This window comes from Pholcus phalangioides, unplaced genomic scaffold (genome assembly GCF_987345545.1).
Source record: "Pholcus phalangioides strain wild (caught in Gottingen) unplaced genomic scaffold, Ppha-v1.0 ptg000042l_1, whole genome shotgun sequence".
NCBI classification, from domain to species: domain Eukaryota; kingdom Metazoa; phylum Arthropoda; class Arachnida; order Araneae; family Pholcidae; genus Pholcus; species Pholcus phalangioides.
Window position 1 is genome coordinate 11,318,959 of NW_028301628.1, and position 25,288 is coordinate 11,344,246.

General features: G+C 36.4%; 1 protein-coding gene across 2 annotated transcripts in view; it reads right to left on the reverse strand.

Annotated features, from left to right (window-relative positions):
* Positions 1-25,020, reverse strand: part of LOC149064476 (protein turtle-like) — a 283,557-nt gene extending 258,537 nt beyond the window's left edge. Inside the window, exon 1 of one of the 2 annotated variants that reach the window (XM_089255170.1) lies at positions 24,438-25,020. In XM_089255170.1, the coding sequence (XP_089111296.1) occupies positions 24,438-24,615 (178 nt within the window). In that variant the 5' untranslated portion in view covers positions 24,616-25,020. The remainder of the gene's footprint in view (positions 1-24,437) is intronic. The other variant, XM_089255171.1, reaches the window with a different exon arrangement.
* Positions 25,021-25,288: the final 268 nt, after the last annotated feature.

The following is a 25,288-nucleotide window of genomic DNA, read 5'->3' on the forward strand; positions in this document are numbered from 1 at the left end:
AATTTAATGGAGCGTTCTGATTGGTTGAGATATCCCCCCCCCCCCGAGAAACCGGTAGTTAAGATTTAGTAAGTAATTTCAGTGGGCTTCCGGTCTGTGTGATAGTACATGGTTATATTTTTATTGGATGTGGCAAGGGGTGAATCTGGTTATGCCATGGTTATATTTATCCTGTGAAGACGGCACACATGATATGCCGAAATGCATTAGAAATTTCGTATTTATCATTGCATTTGCCCATTTCGTTTTGTTCCTTCTAAGAGAAATTGGCTTTTTTAACCTACAATACAAGTCGTCATAAGTGTGGTCACAGACTATATCCGTAAAATATTGGATATTATATATTCAAATTTTTCAATGAACTATTCAGCATAGAATTTAGAGTCCTTATCCTTCTCCGAACATAATTTCCTACCTCGGCATGCAACAGGATTCGATTAACTTACCTGGCGCAGAATATTATTCCGTTCTTTAATTGACTACATTACCCACCTTACCTTGCTAAAACAGTCGTTTTGAATGACCCCCACAAGCAAAAGTCACAACAAATCGGATCAGGCGAACGAACTGGCCACTTATTAGGAAACGCTCGACTAATTATTCGGCGTTGATAAAATAGTGCAGTGGAAGATCATGTCGATTCCATGTAATCGAATATGAGGGAGTGCTTCAACGTAAATTAGTACGCTATGTTCAAGCCATTGCGAAATAACAAAGTCGAATACATTGTTCGATACCTATTTGGAAATCGACGGAATTATACTGTTTATTGTTTCAGGGGAGCTACATTAATCGTTTTTATTTATTTGAATCTATCATCCAGTCTAAATCTAGGTTTAAGCACTCTACTCACTCTGCTTGTAATTGTGGAGTTTTTGGATCTCTCTGGCACTATGCAACGCAGTGTCCAAAGACGGCTCAGTTCCACTCTGGTAACATGTCAGAGTCTTATACCTTAGCCTGGAAGATAAGGACCCTTTATAGTCCTGCGAACTTCGGCCGCCTCATAGGTCTCGTCAGGTTTTTAGACAAAAAACTTGCATCATATGCACAACAAAACCAGATCAGCACGCGAATAGAGATGAGGCACCTCCTAGAGATAGAAGGCCTCCGTACTCTGCTTGTGACGTCAGTAAGTAGTCCATTTTCCCTCAGAATATTCAGGGAAAAAAATCCCTGCTCTTCCCATTATCATCGTTGTGAGGAAACAAAATGATTGGGCTCAGAATTGGTGATTTAAATGCCCCTCTTCCAATCACTATGTGGTATTTGTGAGCCAATCAGGAAGATTCTACGCCAAAATAAGAAGAAACGAAATAGGATGATGTGTTTAAAAATGTGGCAAACTCTCTTGCTGGGTAGTCCGAATGACATTTATGGCAAACAGTGCAGAGGCCTTCTATCTCTAGGAGGTGCTGCACCGACCGTGCAGTCAGGTGCTGCACCGTATGTGCAGTCAGGTGAGCGAGTACGATTTGCAGCCAAGAAGGAAAGGCGTTATGACGTCACGTACCCGCCCTCGCGAGAGAGAGCAGCACTCAGGCGAGGATATACAACTTGCGGCATAGACGACCCTCGGCAAAGGGTACAGGGTGTTAGTGACGAGCATGTACGACTAAAGAGAAAATATATACATATCAACGTTCGAAATCATTGGCGGTCCACTGGTCCGAGACCACTGTTAAACAATCGGACCACCGAGGAAAAAATTATGGTGGTCCTGGGGGACCAGTAGCGAAAACCTGCGCTCCTCGTGGTAATGCATTGCTTGCGGAAAAATCCCCTACGGGAGAATCACCGATCCGCAATCGATTTTTTTATGGCTTTTTGCACCACGTTGGTAGTATGTGAATCTTATAAATGCGAATGTATTGGGAAATTAATTATTATTATTATTATTATTTAGAACAGATTTCGTTTAGTGGACCAGTCTTGACGCCCCAGAGAGCAACCGGCCTTACAATGTTATAATTATTCATTCATTACACTTCACTCATAGTTCGAAAAATATGTGGTGGATGGCAGCACTGCACATAATAAGCATTACACAGAAACAAAGTCCATGTCAAGTATCACTACACGTACACGCACATTCCAACATGTACCAATTCGTTAGAGGTTCCGCAGATTAATATGGGCGAGGTGACTGTCTGGTTTAGTAGTAGTCTTGATGTCTGCGGACCAGTAGGCTCTCGCATTCACTGGTTCGTGGAACCAATGACTTTTATTTTTTTAATTCTAACGCTGCATATGTAAAAGAGAAAGAAAAATCTACGTATAAGCTACATATTTCTAGATTTAAAAAAGTTGTCTCTAAATTTGCTCTAACCCAATATAATCCCCCTTTATAATGGACACCACCCTTTTACAGCCAAATGTCGGTGTCCGCAAAAGAGGGTGGATTTTACTGTATTTATGTTCCTGTCAGCCGAGCTGTAAATGATTCCTACAATTTATTTACCTTTTGGCGGTCTGCAAATTACTTTTTATGTTTATTTTCCCGGTTCACAAATTATTAAACCTATTTATTTTTTGCCGGTGTGAAAGTCCCTTCTCTCATTTATGCCGGCCCAGAGATGTAAAAAGGGTTAAAGAACACACTATTCTACATAGTACAGGGTGGTCATAAATAAACTGACACTAATTAGACGCATGTAGAGCCCAATCTGATGTAGGTATTTTGATGGGACTTAGTAATAAAACATGGGGAAAAGAAAGACTCAATAAAACAAAAGTTGAATTTTTTTTACTACCAGGTGAAAAAATGGTGCTTATTTATCGCAGATATATTTTTCCCCCGTGGTCCATATATCCTATGTACTAAATTTCATCAAAATACCTCCGTCAGAATAGGCACTACATACGTCTTGTCATAAGTGACAGTTTATTTAAAACCAACCTGTATTTACACCCAAGTCTGCTGATTTTGACCTAAACATACATTTTTTTAGAATCTCGGGCTCTTTTCCTTCCTCTTTTTCTTACGAACTCCTCTGTACATGTATTTGAGAAAAAAAATCTACAATGCATGAATAATTAGAGCTATAAAAAAACAAAAAAATGTGTTTATAGCCATACACAAGCATTATTTTACTATAGGACGTTATATCTCATTGATATCAAGTGTAATTTACATATTTAATTTTATTAATAGAAAGTCACGAAACAAAAAATTTGTTTTCGAATTGCTATCCATCGAATACATTAGTCTATACATTCATAACGGCACTTAGACGACCCTTACAACAAAAATAACAAAGCATTAAAATTTTTCGATAGCAATTTCACTATTATTTTTCCTATAACAAGCTAATTGAAAATTTAATAGAATTTAATGGGATATTGTTTCCAAACTTGTAGTTTTGAGAATCAACAAAAATGTAAATATGCACGACGCATTAATGTGAATCAAGCTGAATGAAAAACGTCTTTTTTTTTCCATTACAGCTCATGCCCTAGACTTAACGGGTATATTTAAATTACTACTAGACGTTTATATATGCATATACTTAATTAGTTTTGTTTTTCCCATCCCGATGTCCTTGATTTTCAAAGTTTAATTACCGCACAATAAATATATTGGATCCCTTTTTTTTGGCTATTCGTGTTTCCGACCACCGGGGGGAGAACACGAATCCTCGCGGAGAGCTTATATTCGTCGAGGGAAAATCCAACAACAAGCTGTGGATAATTGAGAATTAATTACCTTGATTAATTAGCAGAATTCATTACAATTCTCATCTCTAGTGTGCTAGAAACTGCTGGATATGCCCGAACGGAATCCGCGCTGTGGGGGCTAAAGAGAATTGATGTTAATTGTACTCCAGGGGGTTCGGTATGTCCGTGTGCTGACAATTGTTTGTCAAACTGCGAAAGTTGATGGCAATTAACGATGGTTTCGCGGATCCCTGCGGTGACTGGATATGATAAGCGTCCACTGCGATACCGCATCAACACAATCTACGAACCAAAAACCGTCTCTTTGCAACGATCCGAATGGATTGTCGGGGAAAACTGGATTGTATATACACACTCTGTAGGGAGTGGAGGGTCTGTGAACACAGGGGAAGCGGCCATAAAGTTTAATTTTGATTTATGAATTTAACGTTCGGAACACCGGGACTGTTATAATCATTTAGAACATTCCCGTTTAGAACCGAACTCCATAGAAATTGGCATAAATCAAAGTAACAGTGCTTTAGAAGCGGACTTATTAACTGGAATTCCGTGGACGTTTTTAATGGCTCTTCATCATTTGAATCAAATAATATAGAAATTGCTTTACAGAAACAATTTTTCTAAAGGGTAAAAGAAAATTAAAAGATAAAACTAATGATTCGTTCCAGAATTATCTCCTTATTTATTTATGCAATATTGTTAGTTCAAGGCCTGTACAAGAGAACACGGTAGATTACACATATGCTTTGAAACATTTGACAAGAAATCGGAGATCCCGGGGGAGTTAACAATGGTAGAGGGGAGCTTGTTACATTCAACTATGGCATTGGGAAAGAAACTGAATTTGAAACAATCTGTAGAGGCAAAAATAGGTTTTTTTTGCCCACCCCATTTTTTGGGGTGGTCAAGTCTATTGGAAACATAGGAAGGCTTAGTCAAAATACCGGACGTATCGAAATTTAAATGGTCATGAATAATCTTGTAAAGCATGGCTAAGCGGGAGATAAGTCGGTGAGTAGCGGGTGGGTGGAGATTAAGTTCGAGTCTGAGATCGGAAACTGAACTTAAAGAGGACCAGTAGTCGTGAATAAATCGACGTATTTATTTTGGATCGATTCAAGTTTGTCGGTGTTACTAGAGGTGTAGGGGTCCCAGACCTCAGCTGCTTAAGAAAGAACGGGAGAAATTTGGTAGCCGAGAAGTCGGACGTCACGAGTAGAATGTTTGAGGTTGCGGCGAAGGAAAAAAGTTTGTTGAGACATTTCTCTGGTAGGCAATAATCGATATGATTATTCCAACGGAGATCAGCCGAGATTATGATCCCCAGATATTTAAATGTATTTTTCCTTGAAACTAGAAATCAAGGAATTGCTATTTTTCTGGATATCACGCCGGCTCGACGGAATGTCTTTTTTTTGTTACAGACTCTGCCACGAAGCTGGGCTGGAAGAGATCTCGGCAACGGGATAAGTCCAGTAGCAAAGTTCTGGCGTTCATTCATTCATTGGATATTACGTCGAGGAAAGAAAAATCCTCTGGTCTCCGCCGCGACTCGAACCTTGAGGTACTGGGATGATAAAAAGCCGTCTCAAAATAAAAATTTGCAAGCAGCGATCTCGATAAAGCACGCTGACAAATACACGCTTGAGTGAACTACAAATGAGGTTCTCGCATTGAGGATAAAGCCCAACAACTGACCCCCTCTCTTGTGATAGAATCATTTTTTATAGGTACGGGAGAAGCTTTGAGAAAAAGAAGATGCGAGATAATTATATTTCAAAGTTCTAAATTGGTGGTTCAACTTTGCGGGCAGCAAATGAACCTTCCAGAGGAATCCAGATGTTTCGCGTTCCACCTTCACATTTCTCATTTGGCAACAGAACACTGCTGACCCACAGCAGTCGCAAAACGTGCCAAGTTCATAAATTTTCATGGATCTCCAATAAAATGCGATATCGATTATTTACAGGTGAAAAAATGACAACTATTTACATCTCCGTTACAATATATATATATATATATATACATACATGAGATATGTTTGGGAAGCTGCGGATAAAGGTGACTGAGACGCATGTGAGTCGTGGCGACAAAAAGTTAAAGAACCAGTGCTATGAGTGATTTCACGAACTCTTACAGACATTTTAATGGTCTTGGGGTTCACAGAGACCGAAAAACGCTGATGAATAAAATTAGATTTACGACGATCGCTTTTTAATCAAGTGGTTCTGGGAATGATCAAAATCATCGCTATCTATAGCTGGAGAAGCTCATCTTGGTGCAGATGGCGTTGATAGAACACACGCATAGCCTTTTTTCGGAATTAGTGCGGTAACACTTAATTTTTAAGAGGAATTTTGTGGAATTTAATCCTGTGCGAAAAATTTAATTCTTGCTAAAACTTTCGTTACATATGATATCATCTTATTTGTCACCGGTCATGTGCCTTTCCCCACAACGTTACATCGTTTTAAAGCGATTGCCAGCGATAAATGCTCTTGTCTTGAGCCTGGCACGCCCCCCCCCCCCCAACTTCTGATCGCCGGCTCCACATCTACATAGACCATGGATGATTGGAATACTACGTCGAGAGGAATCAAAAGAAAAGATAAGAAAAATGGGGTGAAATTCCTTGAGTAACATCCTGAGAAGATAAGGGATCCGTCTCTTCCAGCTCCTATAACTGCGGTACCAGCGCCGTTAAGAAGATCACCGCGTCTTCACCCTGACAGTGCGCTGGTGGCACTGTTTGCAAGCGAGGAGCAGGATGAATCCCAAATCTAATTAATGAAGTCCCGGAGAAATTTTAATAGATCTTCAACAGTGAGCAAAAGCGAATTAGACTGAGTGTACTGAACTGCCCGAGCGCAATGGGGTGCTTTGCCCTTCCGTCATACAATCCTTGATCAATCAAATTTCTGATTGCCCCTTTTGCGATATGATTTTTTTACAACTTTCTATGATTATTTATTATCCGTGCCCGTTGCACTTTGATTTTAACTTAATTAATTTGATTCTTCGATTTACATAATTTTTAATTTTATTTTTTTTAATTTTTTTATTTTCTTGCACTATATGTAATCTTTGACGCATCAATAAATTTTGGTTTTACCGGAGATGCCCTGGTTGCCCCTCCCCGGGGGGGGGGGGCGAGGTGCTTACGTTGCTTCTTGCGACAGAGCGTGGGTGTCTCGCGGTTTCCCCAGTTCTCAAGTTACATATCATATTCATAAATATTGCGATTAGTCATAAATTATATTTTAACATTATTTCGGCATACAGTTTCATTGGAAAAAAAAATTCTTGTAATAAATACATTAGTTATCCGCTTTCATTATATAAGCGGGCAAGAGTGTATAATTTTGCTTAAAAATCCATGTTAGTTTATGGCCTTTCTGTTTACGACATAAGAAGACGTCGAAATGTCGTTTTTCTTAGGTCATTCGAAAAAAAAGAACAGACCAGTGTTTGACGTCCCATATGCTACAATTAACGAAACTTTGTTTTCTTAGGAAAGGCGTATTCGTATTGCATATATAAACAATCAATGAGTATGGATGCTTTGAATGCATGATTATTAGAAGCCAACGTTAGTGCTGGTACATTAACGAGTAAGAACAGGCTAAATAACGGTAATACGTTATTGTCTGACCACGGAAAGATGGTTTATGACCTTTATGACCTTCATCACGGAAATAGAGGGTCCATTCTCCAGTAAGGAGAAACAGGAGGGGGCGCTTAAGAATGAGCCCTACCTTTTCGTGATGAAGGTCATAGGCTTCGTGATGAAAGTCATAGGTTACCTTTTCCTGCTCGGACAATACATCATGTGAAGAAAATAAATTCCGTCTAATGCAAAGAACTTGGAAGCACTCCCTTCAGTAAATAACGGAGGGAAAACTTTATCACCCGAGCAGTTCCATTAAAATTCCACCAACCCGTTTCTAGGACTTTGAACATTAAATTCCCACTTTCTAATTAAACACTACGCCATTCCATCGCTATAAAAATATAAAGAAATGAAATTGTCTTCCCCTCTTCTTATAACACATATACAGATACATAACGTCCAACTCCGAAACGGAACATAATGTTTACTAAATCTTAAGAAGAACTTCCGATTAGGAAGGTTATGCGTTTGTAAGGAAAGACAAAGGGGTTCAACTTGAAATTCCATAAATTCCAGGACCAAAAAATCCATGTACTTTGTACGGTCGACACAAGGAAAGGTTGCTGTTGGCGGGAAGTTGAATTTCAAAATATACAGGAATGCTGAGAAACATCCATACAAAAAAATTACGTAAATTTTTTTAAAAGTACTTCGCTGAAGGTAATATTAGTCATGAAACCAATGGAAAATTTATAATATCATTGAATTAAAAATGATTGAAAAAATAATAATTCCAGTGCCAATGAATATTCAGAGATATTTGTGAAGTTTATATAATATTAGTGAAAGAAGTAATTCCAGAATTGATGAAGATTCAAAATTGATGAAACAAATAATTGCGCGGGATTCATAAAAAAATCAGAATTAATTCAAGTGATAATTGCAGAACCGATGGAAATTCAGAATTAACGGAAGAAATAACCGCGAAATCGATGATATTTCAGAATTTATGGGAGAAAAATTCCAGAATTGATGAAAATTCAGAAGTAATAACAGAAATAATTCCGAACATGAACATACATACAGAAATAACGGTATAAAAAATTCCAGAACTGCATTTTGAACTTAATGCAAGAAGTACGTTTAGAATAGGTGAAAGTCTCCAATAATTTACAGTGTGTGCAGGGTCCCACAAATCGTTATTTCGAGCAGTTCCATTAAGATTTCGGGAATCCTTTTCTAGAACTTTAAACATTTAAATTCCCCTTTCTAATTGAAAACTACACCATTCCATCGCTATAAAAATATCCAAGAAATGAAATTATATATCTTTCTCTTCTTATGACACATACAGATACATAACGCCAACTGTGAAACAGAACGGAACGTACTGTTTACCGAATCTTAGGGAGAACTGGCGATTATGAAGTTTATGCGTGCGTTTGTAAGGAAAGTGGAAGGGGCTGTGACTTGAAATTCCATAAATTCCAAGACCAAAAAATTTATGTACTTTGGTCGGTCGACACAAGGAAAGATTGCTGCTGGCGGGGAGTTGGCTGATATACTTGGAAACGATTCCCCGCCCATATCTTGGATACCCTTTCTCTCTATCTCTCTCTCACACACACAGACAATCATGTCATGACCAGATTTCGACGAAAGTTGGTAAAGGAGGTGGAAAGTATAATATTTCACAGCGAAAACTTTACGAAGTAAGTGTGTAAGCGCTTCGAAATGAACTTCTCTTTTGAAAGTTACATCGTGCGGAAAGACAAATTATCCATAATTAAAAACACGAACTACGAAAAGAAGGTCTTAGGAAAAGTTTTCTCGTCGTAATTTTGTCGTTTCGCATGAATCCAACGCAACGCTTAAGATGGTCGTGACGACGTAAATAATGTCCTGTACGGATTCCTCTGGGAAATTATTCTTTCGAGCGCTGAAAATACCTTTGGCATTAATTTAAGTTATTTATTGTTCGTTTTTGTTGGATATTAATGACATTATATTCATCTCCTCTCCGTTTCTCTCACTCAAGGACATCTTGAATAAATTGTTAAGTCTTATTATTTAATAAGCCACATCTTTCGGGGTTATGTATAATAATTCTTGGAACAGAGGTGGAGGAGAAATGAATTATTTCTAGAATCATAAATACATACGCCTTTATGAATTGACTTAAATGGGTGGGGTAGGAACGCAAACACACATCGGCGTGGTATATGATGTCGAGAATCGATCCGATTTCGAATTACCATGAGCGATATTTATTCAAGACAAGTATAGTTATGTTTATCGGTAATTATCTACTAGTATTTCGTTTGTGAATAACGAATGAACCGCGGGTTTGTAACGTCATCTGAGGAATTCTATGCACTCAGTCAAAGGGGGTGGAAATTCAATTCGGTATATTATGAGTAAAAACTACTTTGCGATCAAATACACCAGTTTCCCAAGGCGATGACAGACCAAACGTCCGATAATTCAATGAGGATGAAATCATATTATGCATTGAATACTATATTTCCCGGGAATGTATTCACTAAAGACAACCAAAATAGTGAAGGAATTGCAGAATTTTACGGCTGCTGCGTCAGGCCAACACCTACTAGAGAATTTTCATCTAGTATGTGTTAGCTCAGGCTTCTATTGTGGTACTTTAGACTTTAGAAGTAAAAATATGGGAATAGAGAGAGAGAGAGAGAGCGGAGCCCAGAGAGAGAGAGAGAACAAACGCTGATTGAGAATACAAAGATTTACTCGGACTGTCAATCGGTTCTACTTGTAGTGCAAGACCCTCTTACACAGCACGAACTAATAAGATTAGTTAGAAAAGAGGTGCATGTGGGACCTAACATCATAGTAAGGTGGACTGAAAGACATACGGGAACAAAGAGCGGCTAAGAACGGAGTTTTTTGGCAAATAAGGAAATTTACAGTGGCGAACAAATAATCGATTTCTACATCCAGAAAACTTATTTGGAAGTCAATACATGGACATGAAGGACCAGACAGACCCCACTTCCCATCCCAGGGAGATATCGAAGCGCTTTCAAAGGGTGGATGCATCCGGAAATTTATTAATAAAAATCTCAAGTATACAACAACACTCGCGGAGAAAGTCGGAGGATTGGAAACATCAAGAAAATTTTAGCGGTTTAGATAAATAGTTGACATAAATTAAGCACAAAACCAGAATATGGATCTTGACGTGTCCTTAAATCACTGAATGAAAATCTTGAATCTCTTCCATCACGTAATGAATGTAGACGACAACTATTGTTCAAGTTGTTGACTTCGGTGAACTGAAAGTCAATGGAAACAAAGAGGCAAGAAGACTGAAACGACCGGGTATAAAAATAGACAAATTTACCAAAAGTAACAAGAGGCCTTAAATGGTCCAGGAAACATGCCCTAATCCTAACAGAACACCGACCGTTCCCAAAATACTTGCATAGATTTGAGATCTCAAATAATAAACTATGGTAATACAGAATGATAATGGATCCCTATCATTATTTAACATCGTGGAGATGCACCAAAAATCTCAATTTCCGTACTGCAACTGCAAATTATTCACAGCTTTGGAGGAGAAACCTGCTCCAAGCCAAGAATGCAGCAAGAAGACTTGTGAACCTTCTTCAATTCCCAGAAGAAAACTTAGATTTGCACGAGAATAAAACATGAGTAGAAATACTAACTTCACCTGCGTTGACGAATTTCTCTGACTGGGAATCAGAGAACTAGTATAGAGGGGGTGGGAGAAAGACCGGGTGGAATTAAAGATTTGCCCATTCTGGTATAATGCATCAAGTTGTAACAGAATGTACCTTAGATATGAGAATTTCTTGTATACAGGGTACATATACATTTATATAGTTATCGAAATATAAAAACTAACTTTTTGTACGGACACCCTGTGAATATTGCACCATAAAGTGCAATATTCACTGCGATGTTGAAACTCAAAAATCGGAGAAAAGTTGGGAAAGTACAGCATAAATAAGGATAAAACGCGTTTTACACTCATTTATGGTGAATGAATACCTTTCATATTTCTGATTGTCTATTCCATTGTAAATCCATACTGTCCCGATTATCCGTCTTTTATATTCCTTTTGAAATATTCATTAGTCTGAATCTACACGCAAACTGAATCTCGATACAGGTTATGCACCAAATAGCTTCTAACTAAAGTCTTTGTGAAGTGCCGTCATCTTGTATTGACCGATAGGGCAGCTGGTACGCTAACTACACATAATTTACCTCCTGGAAAGCTTCCTTGCACTCACTGTACATTCACTACCATGGAAAAGTCGTATTAATAATGTACGTCGATGAATAGCAAGACTGGATGAATTGCTTAATCACTAATTAGTCATGATTATAAGGATTACGTTCCCGTATTTTAAGGATGCAAATTCCATACATCTACATTGAAAGCATTCTGTAAAGACGTTGGAGCACGCGAATCGCCTACTTTTGCGGGTATCCGTCATCGAAAAGCATTATAATTCCACCATCTATTCAATGGAATTCATAACGTGCATTACTGATAAAACATCGGATTCTGGAACACAATATACTAAAGATTATCCACAATGGCAGGCACTGGGGGGGGGGGGCTTTTAGGGCTCCCCAACTCCCCAACCCCCGGAACATTTTACAATGCCTCTTTTATGTCGAAAGCAATAACCTCTCGCATCAGTAATTTTAACAGTATCTCACATTAACAGAACGAAGGCCTAATCCAGGTTTAGTAAGGAACCGGGGAATTTAATACTTACTACGAGGGATAAGCTACGTTCGAGATTATCATCGACATTCATGCTTCGGATACATTTCACAAAGAGAGAAGAGGACATTCGTTGTGGAACATGGAATTTCCTCATCAGAGAAAATAAAGCCCTCTTGTATTCTAAGAAGGATTTATGAGAAATAATTTCATTATATACAGCCAAGATAGCTCAAAACATTATTTTTTAGTGAAACAAGCTGAATTTTCTGAAAAGACTCAATTAAAGAGCTTTTTAAAATTAATTTCTTCAGCTTTACTCAGAATGACATCTATATCCATTTACTAGGTGATTTAAAGTATTAAATACTCAGAGTGAGCATTCTGCATCTGTTGCCAATTATTGGATCAATACCAAATTCTTCGCGAAGTCATTGTGATGTAAATACTTATAATTTCACTTCTTAAAGAAAATACAGACTCAACATGTAATTACTTAGACTGTCAATAAAAATTTGAATTGTTTTGTCATTTAAGTAACACATTCGCTATTAAAGAAAAATGCGTACAATATTAAATGTGATGAACGGTTAATGGTACTGATACAAATGGCCCCATAAATTCGTAGAGTTGAAAATTTACAAATATCGGAGAATTAATATATTCAAATGTGGTTTACGAAATATTATTATTAATATAAAAATTGACTGACACACACACACACACACACACAGAAAGAAATTTAGTTCAAATTGTTGTCAATAGAAAGCACTACATGAAAGCAAATGGCAGAATTATTTTAGTTTCTTTATTCAATCTCTTTTGAGTCCGAGACGTTCGTAAAGCTCAATTTGGCAATTCGTACCCTACAAATTACAGTTCCCCGATTTACATATTTCCAGTGATTTGTTTCCGCGCGCTACCCTCTGTCCACAGAAATTTCAACTAATTTTTTTCCTGCACCTAAGAAAGATCCACTTTTCTTCAAATCTTTTGTAATGGCACAATTCTTCGTTTCCATGAGTACTGTTCTATCAGCATTGCACTGTAACTTTTTCTTGTTATAATTATTATTGCAAAACAATTGATAATGTTAAATAGTATGTGTAAAAAATTTGGTATCGATCAGACGCTTCTTGGTAGTTTTAGGAAGTTCTAAAGAAGCAATAATGTAATACATGGTGCCCCAAAAATTAGTGAATAGTTTAAAAATTTGGGAAAAAATTGAAGGAATTGTTGTTTTTGAATGCGGTATGTGAAGAAGTGATTCTCACGAAAAGCCTAAAAATTGTAATGTGAACCATCAACAGCGCATTTCTGAATTTTCCTGTTACTGGCGCTCACATAAGAATTTTCAATGTGATGTTTGCATTGGTGAATAAATCACTATTGATGAAGTTGTTTTTTCCTCATCTACGAACCACCGGTGGAAAATGTACGAACGTTTCGAACACAGAAGTGACTGAAGAAAGGTTCAGGTAGGTCCAACCACCAGTTGTTGTTTTTTCAGCGCCCTCTATCGGTAAAATCTGAAACTTTTTTTTTTTTTTTGTACAGAAACGAAAAATTCCTCCTTTATCACACAAGATAACATTTTCGCGAATGACAATGAAATATGCGAATTTCTCCAACTTTCATAAGTTTCCAAACTATTAACGAATTTACGGGACACGCTGTACTTTCCCTGTGGTTTATACACAGGGAAAGTACAGCGTAAACAATCAATTAAGAATATAACTAGAATTACTTTTTAATCACACTTCGATATTTATTTACAAACACAATATCAATGTGAGTTTGTTCAATGGTAAAACTCGTTAGGGAGAACGTAAACACACAATTGCGACACAAAAAACAAAACCATTCTTTAAATATTTCATCAGGAACATATAGAAACGTATATCCGTGATATTCATCAATTCGATGAGATACATCCGTTTCCGGCATGTGAATGGGTTTGACAATATTAATGGCTGTTTAGAAATGTCCCACCACTTTTGTCATCGACGGGAAAAAGCGGTCCATTCGATATCTGAGTGTTTCTAGAAGCGTTCCATATCCGGGAATTCCTGAATGAATTCCGATAAGTGTATACTACAAAACTTTCCGGAAAAGGATGATATCACCGAAAAGATACAATATAATTTCCAGATCACCTTTTAATCGCATTTTATTTTTTCGCACGTAATCACTGATCATTATGAGAAAAAAATTATTAGTGATAACATTAATAATATGAATTTTATGTGATGTTTGTGGAAGTTGCAGCGTAGAGGAGGCATCCTTTCACATGTATGTTATGGCAAATCGGTAATTATGCATAATCGTCTCGTTGAATTTTATATATATATAGTTTTATATATAATCCTATATATATATATATATATATACATATATCGCATTTAGCGGTGAATATACATAACATCCAAGCGTACCTGTTAAATTTATTAAATTCTTGAGGTTTATTGGTTTTATGATGATTATGCATAATACCCAACTATCATTGGTGAATTTGATAAAGGCTGAAAACCATTATTAACATTTATCAGCGATTATTAAATTGTGTACACAAGCACACCTGGTAACTTTGATAAATAATTGAAATTTATCGCTTTTACCAGAGATCAGGCATAATACTATAGCGTAATTTGGGAATTTGATAAATACCAAAAAAAAATCCAAAATTAGTTTAGTGTGTTCGATGAATAAATTCTGTGACCCGATGTAACAAACTCCAATTAAATGACTTGACGAATAAAATCGTGATTTCATGATTAAAAAATTCATCAAGTCGAAAAGTTTGTTGAATGTTAGTTTGTTATCTCAGTGATGCTCCCCTGTCCCACCTGTATTCTGTGTGTGTATATATTGCATGTTCTGTAAGGGGAAGGGCGAGCAGAACTGCTCAGTGCTGTGGACGGAGGCTTTCTTTCTTCGCTTCCCGTCACAGTCGAGGCGCTGTATATATTTAATTTGTATGCATTTTGTATTTAGACCATTCTCCAATCTCTCCCACTTCAACATGCCAGCTTCTTCTTCTTTCTTCTTTCTTTTCCACAAGTCTTTTCCACACTTCTTTCGAAATCCCAGGCTGTGGTCTCCGGTCCTTATGTACCACTGGGCGCACGTGCAATTTTTCTCCCTAGACATTGGATTCAGTCACACATTTTTGTCAAATGGCTTATATGTTGCATTGAGTTGATGGCTGTCTTCGTGGGGAGAACGACGCGAGTAATTCGAAACTTGCGAGCACGGGGCAAGGGAAGCCACTACTTATAAATCTTTGCTAACTTTTCCGACACAACTCTGCCTCTTTTGAGGTAACGAAAGTAAGGTGCTTTGCATCAGTCCGGGGCTGTGAGCGGTTCTATCTATCTATCTATCTATCCCCTGTCCCACCCCTAAGTGTATGCAGGTAAACTTCTTAAATTGGACGCCACCATCCTGCTCAGTACATGCTCTGGCAGGGCGAAACGGAAATAAATCCAAGTCGAGTGCCGGTGGAGAGTGATTCGAGGGTGAGGTGCCGCCCCTCTAAATGTCCGTCGCGTGGTTTTTGGCTATGGCTACAGAGCCAAAGCCGCTAACCACAGCGCTTAGTGCAGAACGTGCGCTAAGTTGAAGCCTCACCCAACTGTATTAATCTGGAAAGACCAGCCTATCAACAGTAGGGTAAAACTAACCTGTCTCCTGACGGTCAATGCAAATTTGTTATATCGGGGTAGGATAGTAAAATTTATTAAGTAGGACTTCGTTATATGGAGGTCCGAATTCCGAATTCGTCAAATAAGAGTTATGTCGGAAGAAATTCGTTGAATCAGAGTTCACGGTATCCGGTTCAGGCTCTACCTCACAAGTACGGTCATCTAAATAATAAATCTTATCATGGCAAGGCGACCTGATTTATCATATTTACTAGTACGAAATGTCGATTATGCATGGTAACAGGCAAAGGTGATGAATTTAGTAGGATTTATCATATTTACGCCAATTATGCGTAATTATGATAACACCTATCATGCATAACACCGATACGACGCTTGGGTGTTATACATAATAATCGGCAAAATTGATAATTTTTTGAGCATTTATTAAATTTCTCAGCGACACTGGGGTATTAAGTATACTCGACTTTTAAAGTGGGAGTCCCACATCGAGGGGTTCGCGAACTAAACTTTCGGTGAATAAAAAAAAAAAGATGCTGCTCTTCGGAATTGGCAATAAATTGCTGGTCCTGGTCTAATTAGCCCTCGTGTGCAGAAAATGACTGACAAATGGCGTGACAAAACCGATTATTGAGGGTACCTCATTTGCTGAATAAAACACCGCAAGATTTTCTCTTTCGGATATTTCAATCCTTGCGAATTAAAGGGTTAAAGTCATTTGCCTATCGCACTAATATTTTCGAATCGGCAAAAGTATGATGGCCGTCAGCTATCAGCTGAGTCTACATACCACCAGACTCGTACCATCATTAAACGTTTCAGAAGCTTGTGTTAGTCCAGTTGATTGCATGATTATCTGAACGAACCAAAGAGAGAGATAGAGAGATTGAAGCATCGCTATATTGTGGAAATTGTTGAGAAAAGTTGTTTTTAGCTTTATCAGTAAAATATTGCTACCTAAAGTTGTTACTCTTCGTGTTATGGTGCATAATTCAGTAATTTACGCATTCCCGTCCGTATCTGACTAGAATTTTAAACGTGTCATGTGTTTAGATCTCCATCACCAAAACAGATTGTTTCGCAGATCTCTGGACGGATGGGGAAAAGTGAATTTTTATTCAAAACCAGCAGCGTTGGCTTAAGGCCAAATTTAATTCCCCGAGTATGACAGTACCATCTCCAATTCTCCTGTAGAAATATGAAAAGTCAACAGAGATCACATTGTTTACAAAAAGAGGTGCGTAACCTTTCAGTTCTGCGGTAATTATGTCACTTCGCGGTACAGAAACTGGTATATGTAGTGTATCTTGTACTTTTATATATAGGAAAGACCGAAAATCCAATTGCTCTTGCGGGAAATCGAATTCGCGTCCTGTCACTTTCCGGGTGAACGCCCTAAACCACTAGACTACAAAGGCAACGAACATCTCAATCTTTCCTTGGAGCTCGTGTGCACTGAACGGGACAGTACATGGACGGTCGGACTTAACTCAGGCCAAAGCTCACAATTACTCACACCGCCGCCAGATGGCGGCACGTCCAATGACGATGTCACTCTCCGCTATCCATACAAAGGTATTTTAACAGCGCGCACGCTTTCTGTTAAAAGACCCCTTTTGTTCCCAGTACAGGCAGTTGAATTTTCTCTCTTCCCCCCCCCCCTAAATATATCTTCGCATTACCCAGCTGTTAAAAAAACCTTCTTATAAATTATTGCCTTTAAACATTTCTTTACTGTAATTGGCAACTATACTAGCTTTTTGCGATTTTCTGGACTGTAATTTGCAACTTTACTTGCATTTCACAATTTTTTGGCAATAGTTGAGGATAATCCGTATAGGTTTCGATTTTCTATATTTACACAAAGGAAGTATGGTTAGCCTAGGAATTTAATCGTGTTGAGTCATACTGATAATGTGTTGACTTTTCTACCGGAACACCATTTGCAGACCTGGTTGGAAACCTTGACGGGCGGCATGTAGCACCACGGACCGGAGGTTTTGCCCTGGTTTACATGATAAAAGTCATTAAAAGAGGAGGAAACAATTCAGTTTTTTAAAGCAATTAATCCACTGCCATCTTTAAATATAATTGCGAATAGCTACCCAAAAATTCAGAAGGCATTTAATTACAGTGTCCTTTCGAAAACTCTCTCGTATATAACTTGTATGCATCCGGATATACGATCCCCTAATAGTGCAAAATTATCGAATTGACAGAATTTTCTTTACGATGTAATTATGACTAATTAGTGAAGGATGATAAGCGATTCATACTGAAATTACGCCTAAAAAATAATAACTCGCAAGATTTCTGTGGACTTAATTCCCTAATTTTATCGGTTCGTATTTCAGTACTATTCCTTTAATTAAAATTTTCTTTTACTCTTGGTAAGAAAGCAAAAAAACGGAAATGTAAGAATTATTTTCATTATCTTTTTTTCTTTTTCTGAACTAACGGAAAACATTCTGTTTGGACTTAAATTAGTTGTCTTTAGTGAATTAGAAAATGCTACGATATAAGAGAATAAAGAAACGGAAAGAAAAAAATATATTTAGAGAGACGCCTTTTCTTCAATTTATTTCTTATTTTGTTCGCGTGCGTGAGAAGAACAAACATTATTTTTATATTGCAAACATTGTATTTATAAATAGAATTTTTCTTATATTATTTAAGTAGAAGAAAAGAAAACATGTTACGTTAATTTGTTTTCATTATTTTTGAAAAATTTATGGGAAATCCTTGCTCATTTTTTCCCATGAACTGCAACGAAAAACAAATTAAAGACTGAATTAATTAAAATAAAGTTATTAAATTACAACTCCCGACAATATGTTAATAAGCTCAGAGTATAAAGGATAAGCTCTCAGAGTATTGTGTATTTTCTGTGGAAAAGGCGAGATCTTTTTTCAAAAATACTAATGAATAAAATATAATGCGCGAATAAAAGTAATTGCGATGAATAATATATTCAGAAATGAATTGGAACAGTTCAGATGCATGAATAGTTTTTAATATATTTATTCATAATTCGAAGCTGTAGCAGGAGAGGGGATATAGAAACTCTCTTCTTTGAATGTGGGGGAAAATGGCTAAATATATTGGAAATAAGGTGACCAATTTTTACTACGCATAAATTTAATTGATATAATTTTAAAAACTAATATTAATCAAATTTATATATATGGTACATTAATATCATATTAAATAATACAAATTTTATAACCCCATAAATATAATGGATTTCTGACTACGGCTTTGTGAATATTACTATTATTTCAACTAACTTCAGTTAAAAGCTAAAAACTATATAAATACAGTTTGAAGCCGATTTTTTAAGAAGCTTGAATAAAGACGTGCACACCGAGGGTTTCGTCTGATCCCCCCTTTTCTAAGACCGGAAAAAACTGTTCTGAACAGGTACACAAACCTCCGGCCCACTGAATATTATGGATCATTACAGAATTTATCCCGCAACAAAGCAATTAAAAGAAAAAGCGATTTCGATGATGCAAAACATGTGAAACGTAAAATTGAATCTTATTCTGTCCATGCCACTTAATGTAATCGCATCGGGACTTGAGGTTTTCTGATAACAATAACCGAATAATGACTATATCTGAAAAAGTTCCGGTTGTGAAAACGGTAATCGTGTAAGGGGATGTTGGTAAAACAGGACAACTCCGTTTTTCTTTCCCACATTCAATTAAATGTTGCAAAAAGTTCAATCGTTAATTTTTTTTCCCTTTTTAAGCTAAAAGCGTTCATTTTTGTTATTCATCCATTGTGAGGCAAAATATGATATCTTTTTTAAATGTAGAATATGTTTCATAGATTTCTTGGGGAAGTCTCTCGGAAAAAGAAATTTGAATGTAGTCGAATAAAAGAAACTGATCAAGAACTGAAGGAAAGGACTTTTTTTGTCATGCATTTGCCTTCACTATAGGAAAGTCATTGCAAACGTAGCTCCACACGTATATACATCACAGCATATAACGTACAGCATGAATAATACGGACCGATTGCCACATTAAGTACGAAAATGTTTGTCAACAAAACAGGGGTGGGGGAGAACACCTTCTATCCTCCTACATAATCTTGCAGTTTGATAACGATAACTTAAGAGGAAAAAATAAGTTTCGTTAAACCTTACCTTCAGAATGCGCAAAAAAAAATTCAACTGAAAAAAAATTGATAACATTTATCTGAAGTCTCGATTACCGTTTACGAATTGTTTTTCTATGCTATGATATTGGTTCGTTCAGGTCTTAGCACAAGTGATAGAAATGCCCGAATGATAACATTATCCGAGATTCTAACAAGCAGTGTTGACTGTATACAGAATTTGATGAAAGTGAATCATAATTACCGTTTTCCCAGACATACCTTAAAAATCGGGGGGAGGGGGGCACCAGCATTTGAATGTCGGAGTTTGGTCTGTTCCCGACATGTCGGGAAAAGCAAGGTCCAATAAGCATCATATGATACACACGAAAGATCGATATCAATCTACATTAAATACCGAATAAATACGGGAATCAATAAAACAACATTTTCCCGTGCTATAGCAAGCATGCTCAGTGCAACAATTACAGCTTACTTATCGCTCCAATTTCATTATTAATGTTAATTTTTTTTTTGCATTGTCAGAGTTTGAAGAAATATGCTGTTATTTTTTTGTGTTACAAAATCATGTTTTGCTGTACAATTATGATTAAATCAAATCATAATTGATTGAAAATCAAATGTTAAGATATCCGACACGTTGAAAACGTCATTTCAGAAGAAAAAATACCGATTTATATGTATATATATATATATATATATATATATCGATTTTTTATGAAAAGTCCGTTTCTTGTGATTCCAAAACAGCCCTTGTTTTGTTTATGTGATGCTTTGAAGGAAGTTACGTCCACGTTGACGTTGCGTTTTTCATACATGCAATACGTGGATAAAATTTTAAACCTGTACGAAAAATTCTATTTTTGATATTTTAATTGAGTTTGAAAAATTATTTCAGAAAATCTGTTCATTATATCATTACGAAATTTTAATATGGTATGTTGCTATATATTGTGGAGGATATGAACCAAAATCTAAGGTCTACCGCATATATTTATCTAATTATAGTGATTTATAGACGATATATAGGATAAAATTTCGAAAGATTCAAACGTGCATTGACAGATTTGAGTGTAATTTGCAAGCATGCCATACAATTCTTTAAAAATTTTGGTTCCTAACCTGTACCATTCTATCCCAATGCGCTGCAAAAATAACAAAACGTTCCATTCATAGCACTGTTTGTGCAGTCGTGTTTAGAAAACTACACGAATTTTTCTTAAAATTTGACAAAAAAATGTCTTTTTCATAGAAAATGACATAGGTAGTCCAAAATTTATTGTTGTTTTAGTCATTTTGAGACACTTCCTGTCAAAAAATGTTATTTGTGTCCACTCCAGCACCATTTTATACAAAAGTGACGAGAAAAGTAGTCGGATACCTTAAACAGATGATTAAAGAAAAAACGAAAATGCTTCGCAGTTTACTAATTTTTTTTTCCATTTTACCCATTAAATCTATGAGAATGAATGTGATGCATATATTGGAATGTATTGCAGCATTGTGTTGATGGATATCGGCGATCATGTTCAGATACTGTGATTGACGGGGCGGATACAATATGGATAGCTTGTTCAACATGGCAAAAAGTCAGTCAACAGACAATTCCAAATTGCTTCAAGAAACCGGCGGTTTGGAACCAGTCATCTCAGTGACGAAGGAATCAGATCTGGTAGTTCGCTCGAATTTCAATGAATCTGAGAACAATGTTGAAGATAAAATTTCAGAATATTAGGGCATTACTTAAAAGCACTTGAAGCTAGAAATTTAATTTCCGATTTTATGGAAATGAACAGTTCACTAAAACTTTTCACCACCTTGGCTGATACGAAATCATTTTTGAATGCATGGCGGACTCGGGTGACCAAAATACAGCAGAAAATGCTCCAGACAAATTAATAAAATGTAATTGTTAAAATTGCTAAACGCATGCTGTGAAAACGCTGCGCCATTTTCTGGAGCAAACTGAGAGGATAGGGACCAAAACATTTGATTATTTTAAATTAGGTATGTAAATAGAAATGAATTGGACAAAAAAACATTCGAATATATTTTAGTGTAATTTGCATATAGTGTGACTGAACATTGATATATAGTAAAATATAGTAAGGTATTATTTCGTTTTTATTGGTTAAATTTTTGGCACTTTTGCCTTTCTTACTAAATAAAACCATTTCTCGAAAACTGTCTATCTCGAATTTTTTTTTCGGTCCCGTCAGTTTCGAGATAGAGAGGTTGGACTGTATTTGATCATGGTTTTGTTGATTTTCTTGATAAATGAACTATTCCTATGCATATTTAGAAAAAAAAAGTTGTTATCCAAAAAAGAAGTTGAGCTCTAAAGGTTCAAAAGGGAAACCAAATTTGCAGAAAAATGAAAATCGAAAATATCTTACTCTTCGATTTTCGAGTTTATTCCCATTCTGATATCCCAAATAAATCGCGTATTCGATGGAATTAAAATTAACGTCCATACTCTGTTGTAATAAATGTCCGAGTTCTTCCGTGGAAACCTGAAGTATTCAAGTGAAATTCTGGCGATAAGCATGGGCGAAATCGCATCCACAAAAGCGTAATATACTATACTATACTTGTATAGAGATGTATAAGATACCGCATTTGTGTATTCGATCAATTTATATCGTGATAAAAATTGCAATAAAGATGAAATATAGCTAAAAAAGACTCAGAAAAATTCTTATGAATCTTTGGAGCCCCAGATTTCCGAAGTTTTAAGTTACGAGAAAAAAATCTTTAATCTAACTCATCACTAAATGAACATCCACATAATCCAGAGAAAATATTGCAGAATTTAATTTTATATATTCTGGATATGCCCAATATATACCATGACTATCGAAACATCTCATTATACCGATATAGAAAAAGTATCATCATGCTTTCCGTTATTTTATAGATTCTGCGATCTATCTGGTCTGGTTATACCCTATGGTGTAGCACATTGCTTATAATTTTTTTAAATACAAAATCATCAATACTTAATTACTTAAGTACAATAATTAATTTATATTATATATTTTTCATTCATGCTTAGATCATTGACATATTTCTCACGGTTTTTATCTTGGATAATATTTACAAGAGCGTATCGAATGAATATTTTGCTGTAGATTTTTCACTTATGAGAACAAACAGAATATACTAACATGGTATGGATTGTTCATTTATATACAGAGGTTTTTACAATACGGTATGTGTGCCGCATAACGTAATCTTCTGTTCAGGATCGAAGTCTTGTAAAAGAAATGAAATTAATATATTTTCTAAAGTCTCATTCTCCAACTTAATGACTATTATTTTGTTCAGCCTACACACTGAATAAAATGATCAACCCAAACACAAGCTTGAAATAAGAAAATCCAATCAAAATTCTATCACCTAAAGGAGATGATAAAGTCTACGGCCTCCTGTTCCGTTTTAACGATCGTTGACAGACCACTGTCTATTAATAATCATTGACGGAAGGGGTAAAAAGAGCACTAGGACAATTGTAAAAACTAGATGTCCATAATGCTTGACTTTTAGCATAAAAAATTCGAGAAAAACGTAGATTCCACATGATAAATTCCATGATATCAATGATAACGAAATGCATGACAGTGAAATTTCGATATGACGATACTCTGCGGACTAAGAAAAAAACGTTGTAGAGGGGTTATCGGTTATATTGAGAGGTAGAATTACCGTCAGCCACCGCTAAATTTATGTCGTTGTTGGTATCTCTTCTGAATTGGCGTTCTCGATACCATGAAATTCACAAATATATATTTATTTGAAACAAAATTTTCAGATTAGTTTATTAATAAAATATAGTTGTTTGACACTCAAACAACTAACTTTGTGCGGTAAAGTGGTTTACCGCACACCACGTTTGTGTACTATACAGAAAATGGCTGCAAAGTAACTTCATTACAACTTTCGGTGGAAAGGGAAAGGGGGGGGGGTTGCTAGATAATGCGAAATACCGATGTCTTTAGAATCCTCGAAAGAATAAAAATCGTAAGGAATTTAAAAATGTATCGAAGGTGATTTTGAGCGAAAGATGAAAAATATTGTTGCAGCAGTTTCGATACTTCCTCAAAAATGTCGCTAGAGGGATTTATTGTAGTAGTATATCGTTGTATAGAGAAATTTTAAAATTAAATTCTGATGTGTAGAAACTCTTAATGTTAGGTAAAAGGCAATTCGAAACAAGATTTGGAAAAATATCGTTGCAGAGGGATTTTCCGTTATATCGAGTATCGTCGTAACGAGGTTTCACTGTATTGCAATCATTAAAAGCAAATTGAAATCTGTTTCATCCCAAGCCGGAACCCAAAATCTTTCTATTTATATATATATATATATATAGGTATTCAAGTTTTTCCAATATTTTTCATTAAAATTCTCATAGAAGTAAATTTCACAGAACCTGTAGATTATAAAATAATTTCTTATTAAAAAACCCAGTTGAACGTAGGTGTATAAACTGCAGCTATGATGGTGATAGCTCGAGAAAACCTCCAAAAAAATGACGAAAACACTAGTGAAAAATGTGATTCCATAATATTTTAAATCTCTTCTCTGTATTGAATAGACTGTGCATTTATATTTGCATGCTTACCTGTTTGTAGGGAACCGTAACACCACTGAAAAATCTGAAATCCTTGAAACAGCAGGAGCACCAACAACAGTATATGAAACCTTTGAAAAGATATGTATGGGACGGCCGACGAGAGCATGTGTTTAATAAGGCACAGAGGATGCAATAAGTGCATTCGGTCAGCATTGCAATGAATCATGGCCTGCGGGGCCGAGCAGTGTGCGTCACGACATCAATAAAGGAATGCATTAGATGATAAATTAATCCATCATCTATCTTCTCTCTTGTCCTCTTCTTTTATTAGAGAACACTTTATCTTCTCTTAATATCTGATGCGTTCACTCTGTACGAAGATGCACTGGTGATAAAATTTATATTAATTCAAGGGAAGGGAAAAATGAAGAAGGGGCAAAAAAATTCCGATAATCTTGGATTTTAGATGAAATAATGATCACTATCTTCTCTTTTTAGTCGAACAGAATACCGTTTTGTTTCTTGAAAGAAGCAGCAGAAGCACCAACAGCAGAACTCACCGAATATCCGGTAGAATCTTTTTTGGAAGTTCGTCTATATAGCCGGTCAGTCGGTGGAACATCTGAGTGAATAGAGGCCACTCTCTCCGTCGAGAACTTCTGCCACCAGATGGCGACTGCTCAAAACTAAGCAGTTCATCCATCCACACGGGATGGGAAGGTAGAGATGATAGTGGGTGGTGGTGGTTGCGATTCCTCCGGCGTTACGACGGACTGATTTTTCCTGCCAGAATCTTTTCAAACATTCCGACAAATACACGGTGGTGTTTCTCTTCCTCTTTCCTTCCGTTTCTCAGGACAGTTCCATTATAATTAGGTTACTTATTATACAGGGTGTTA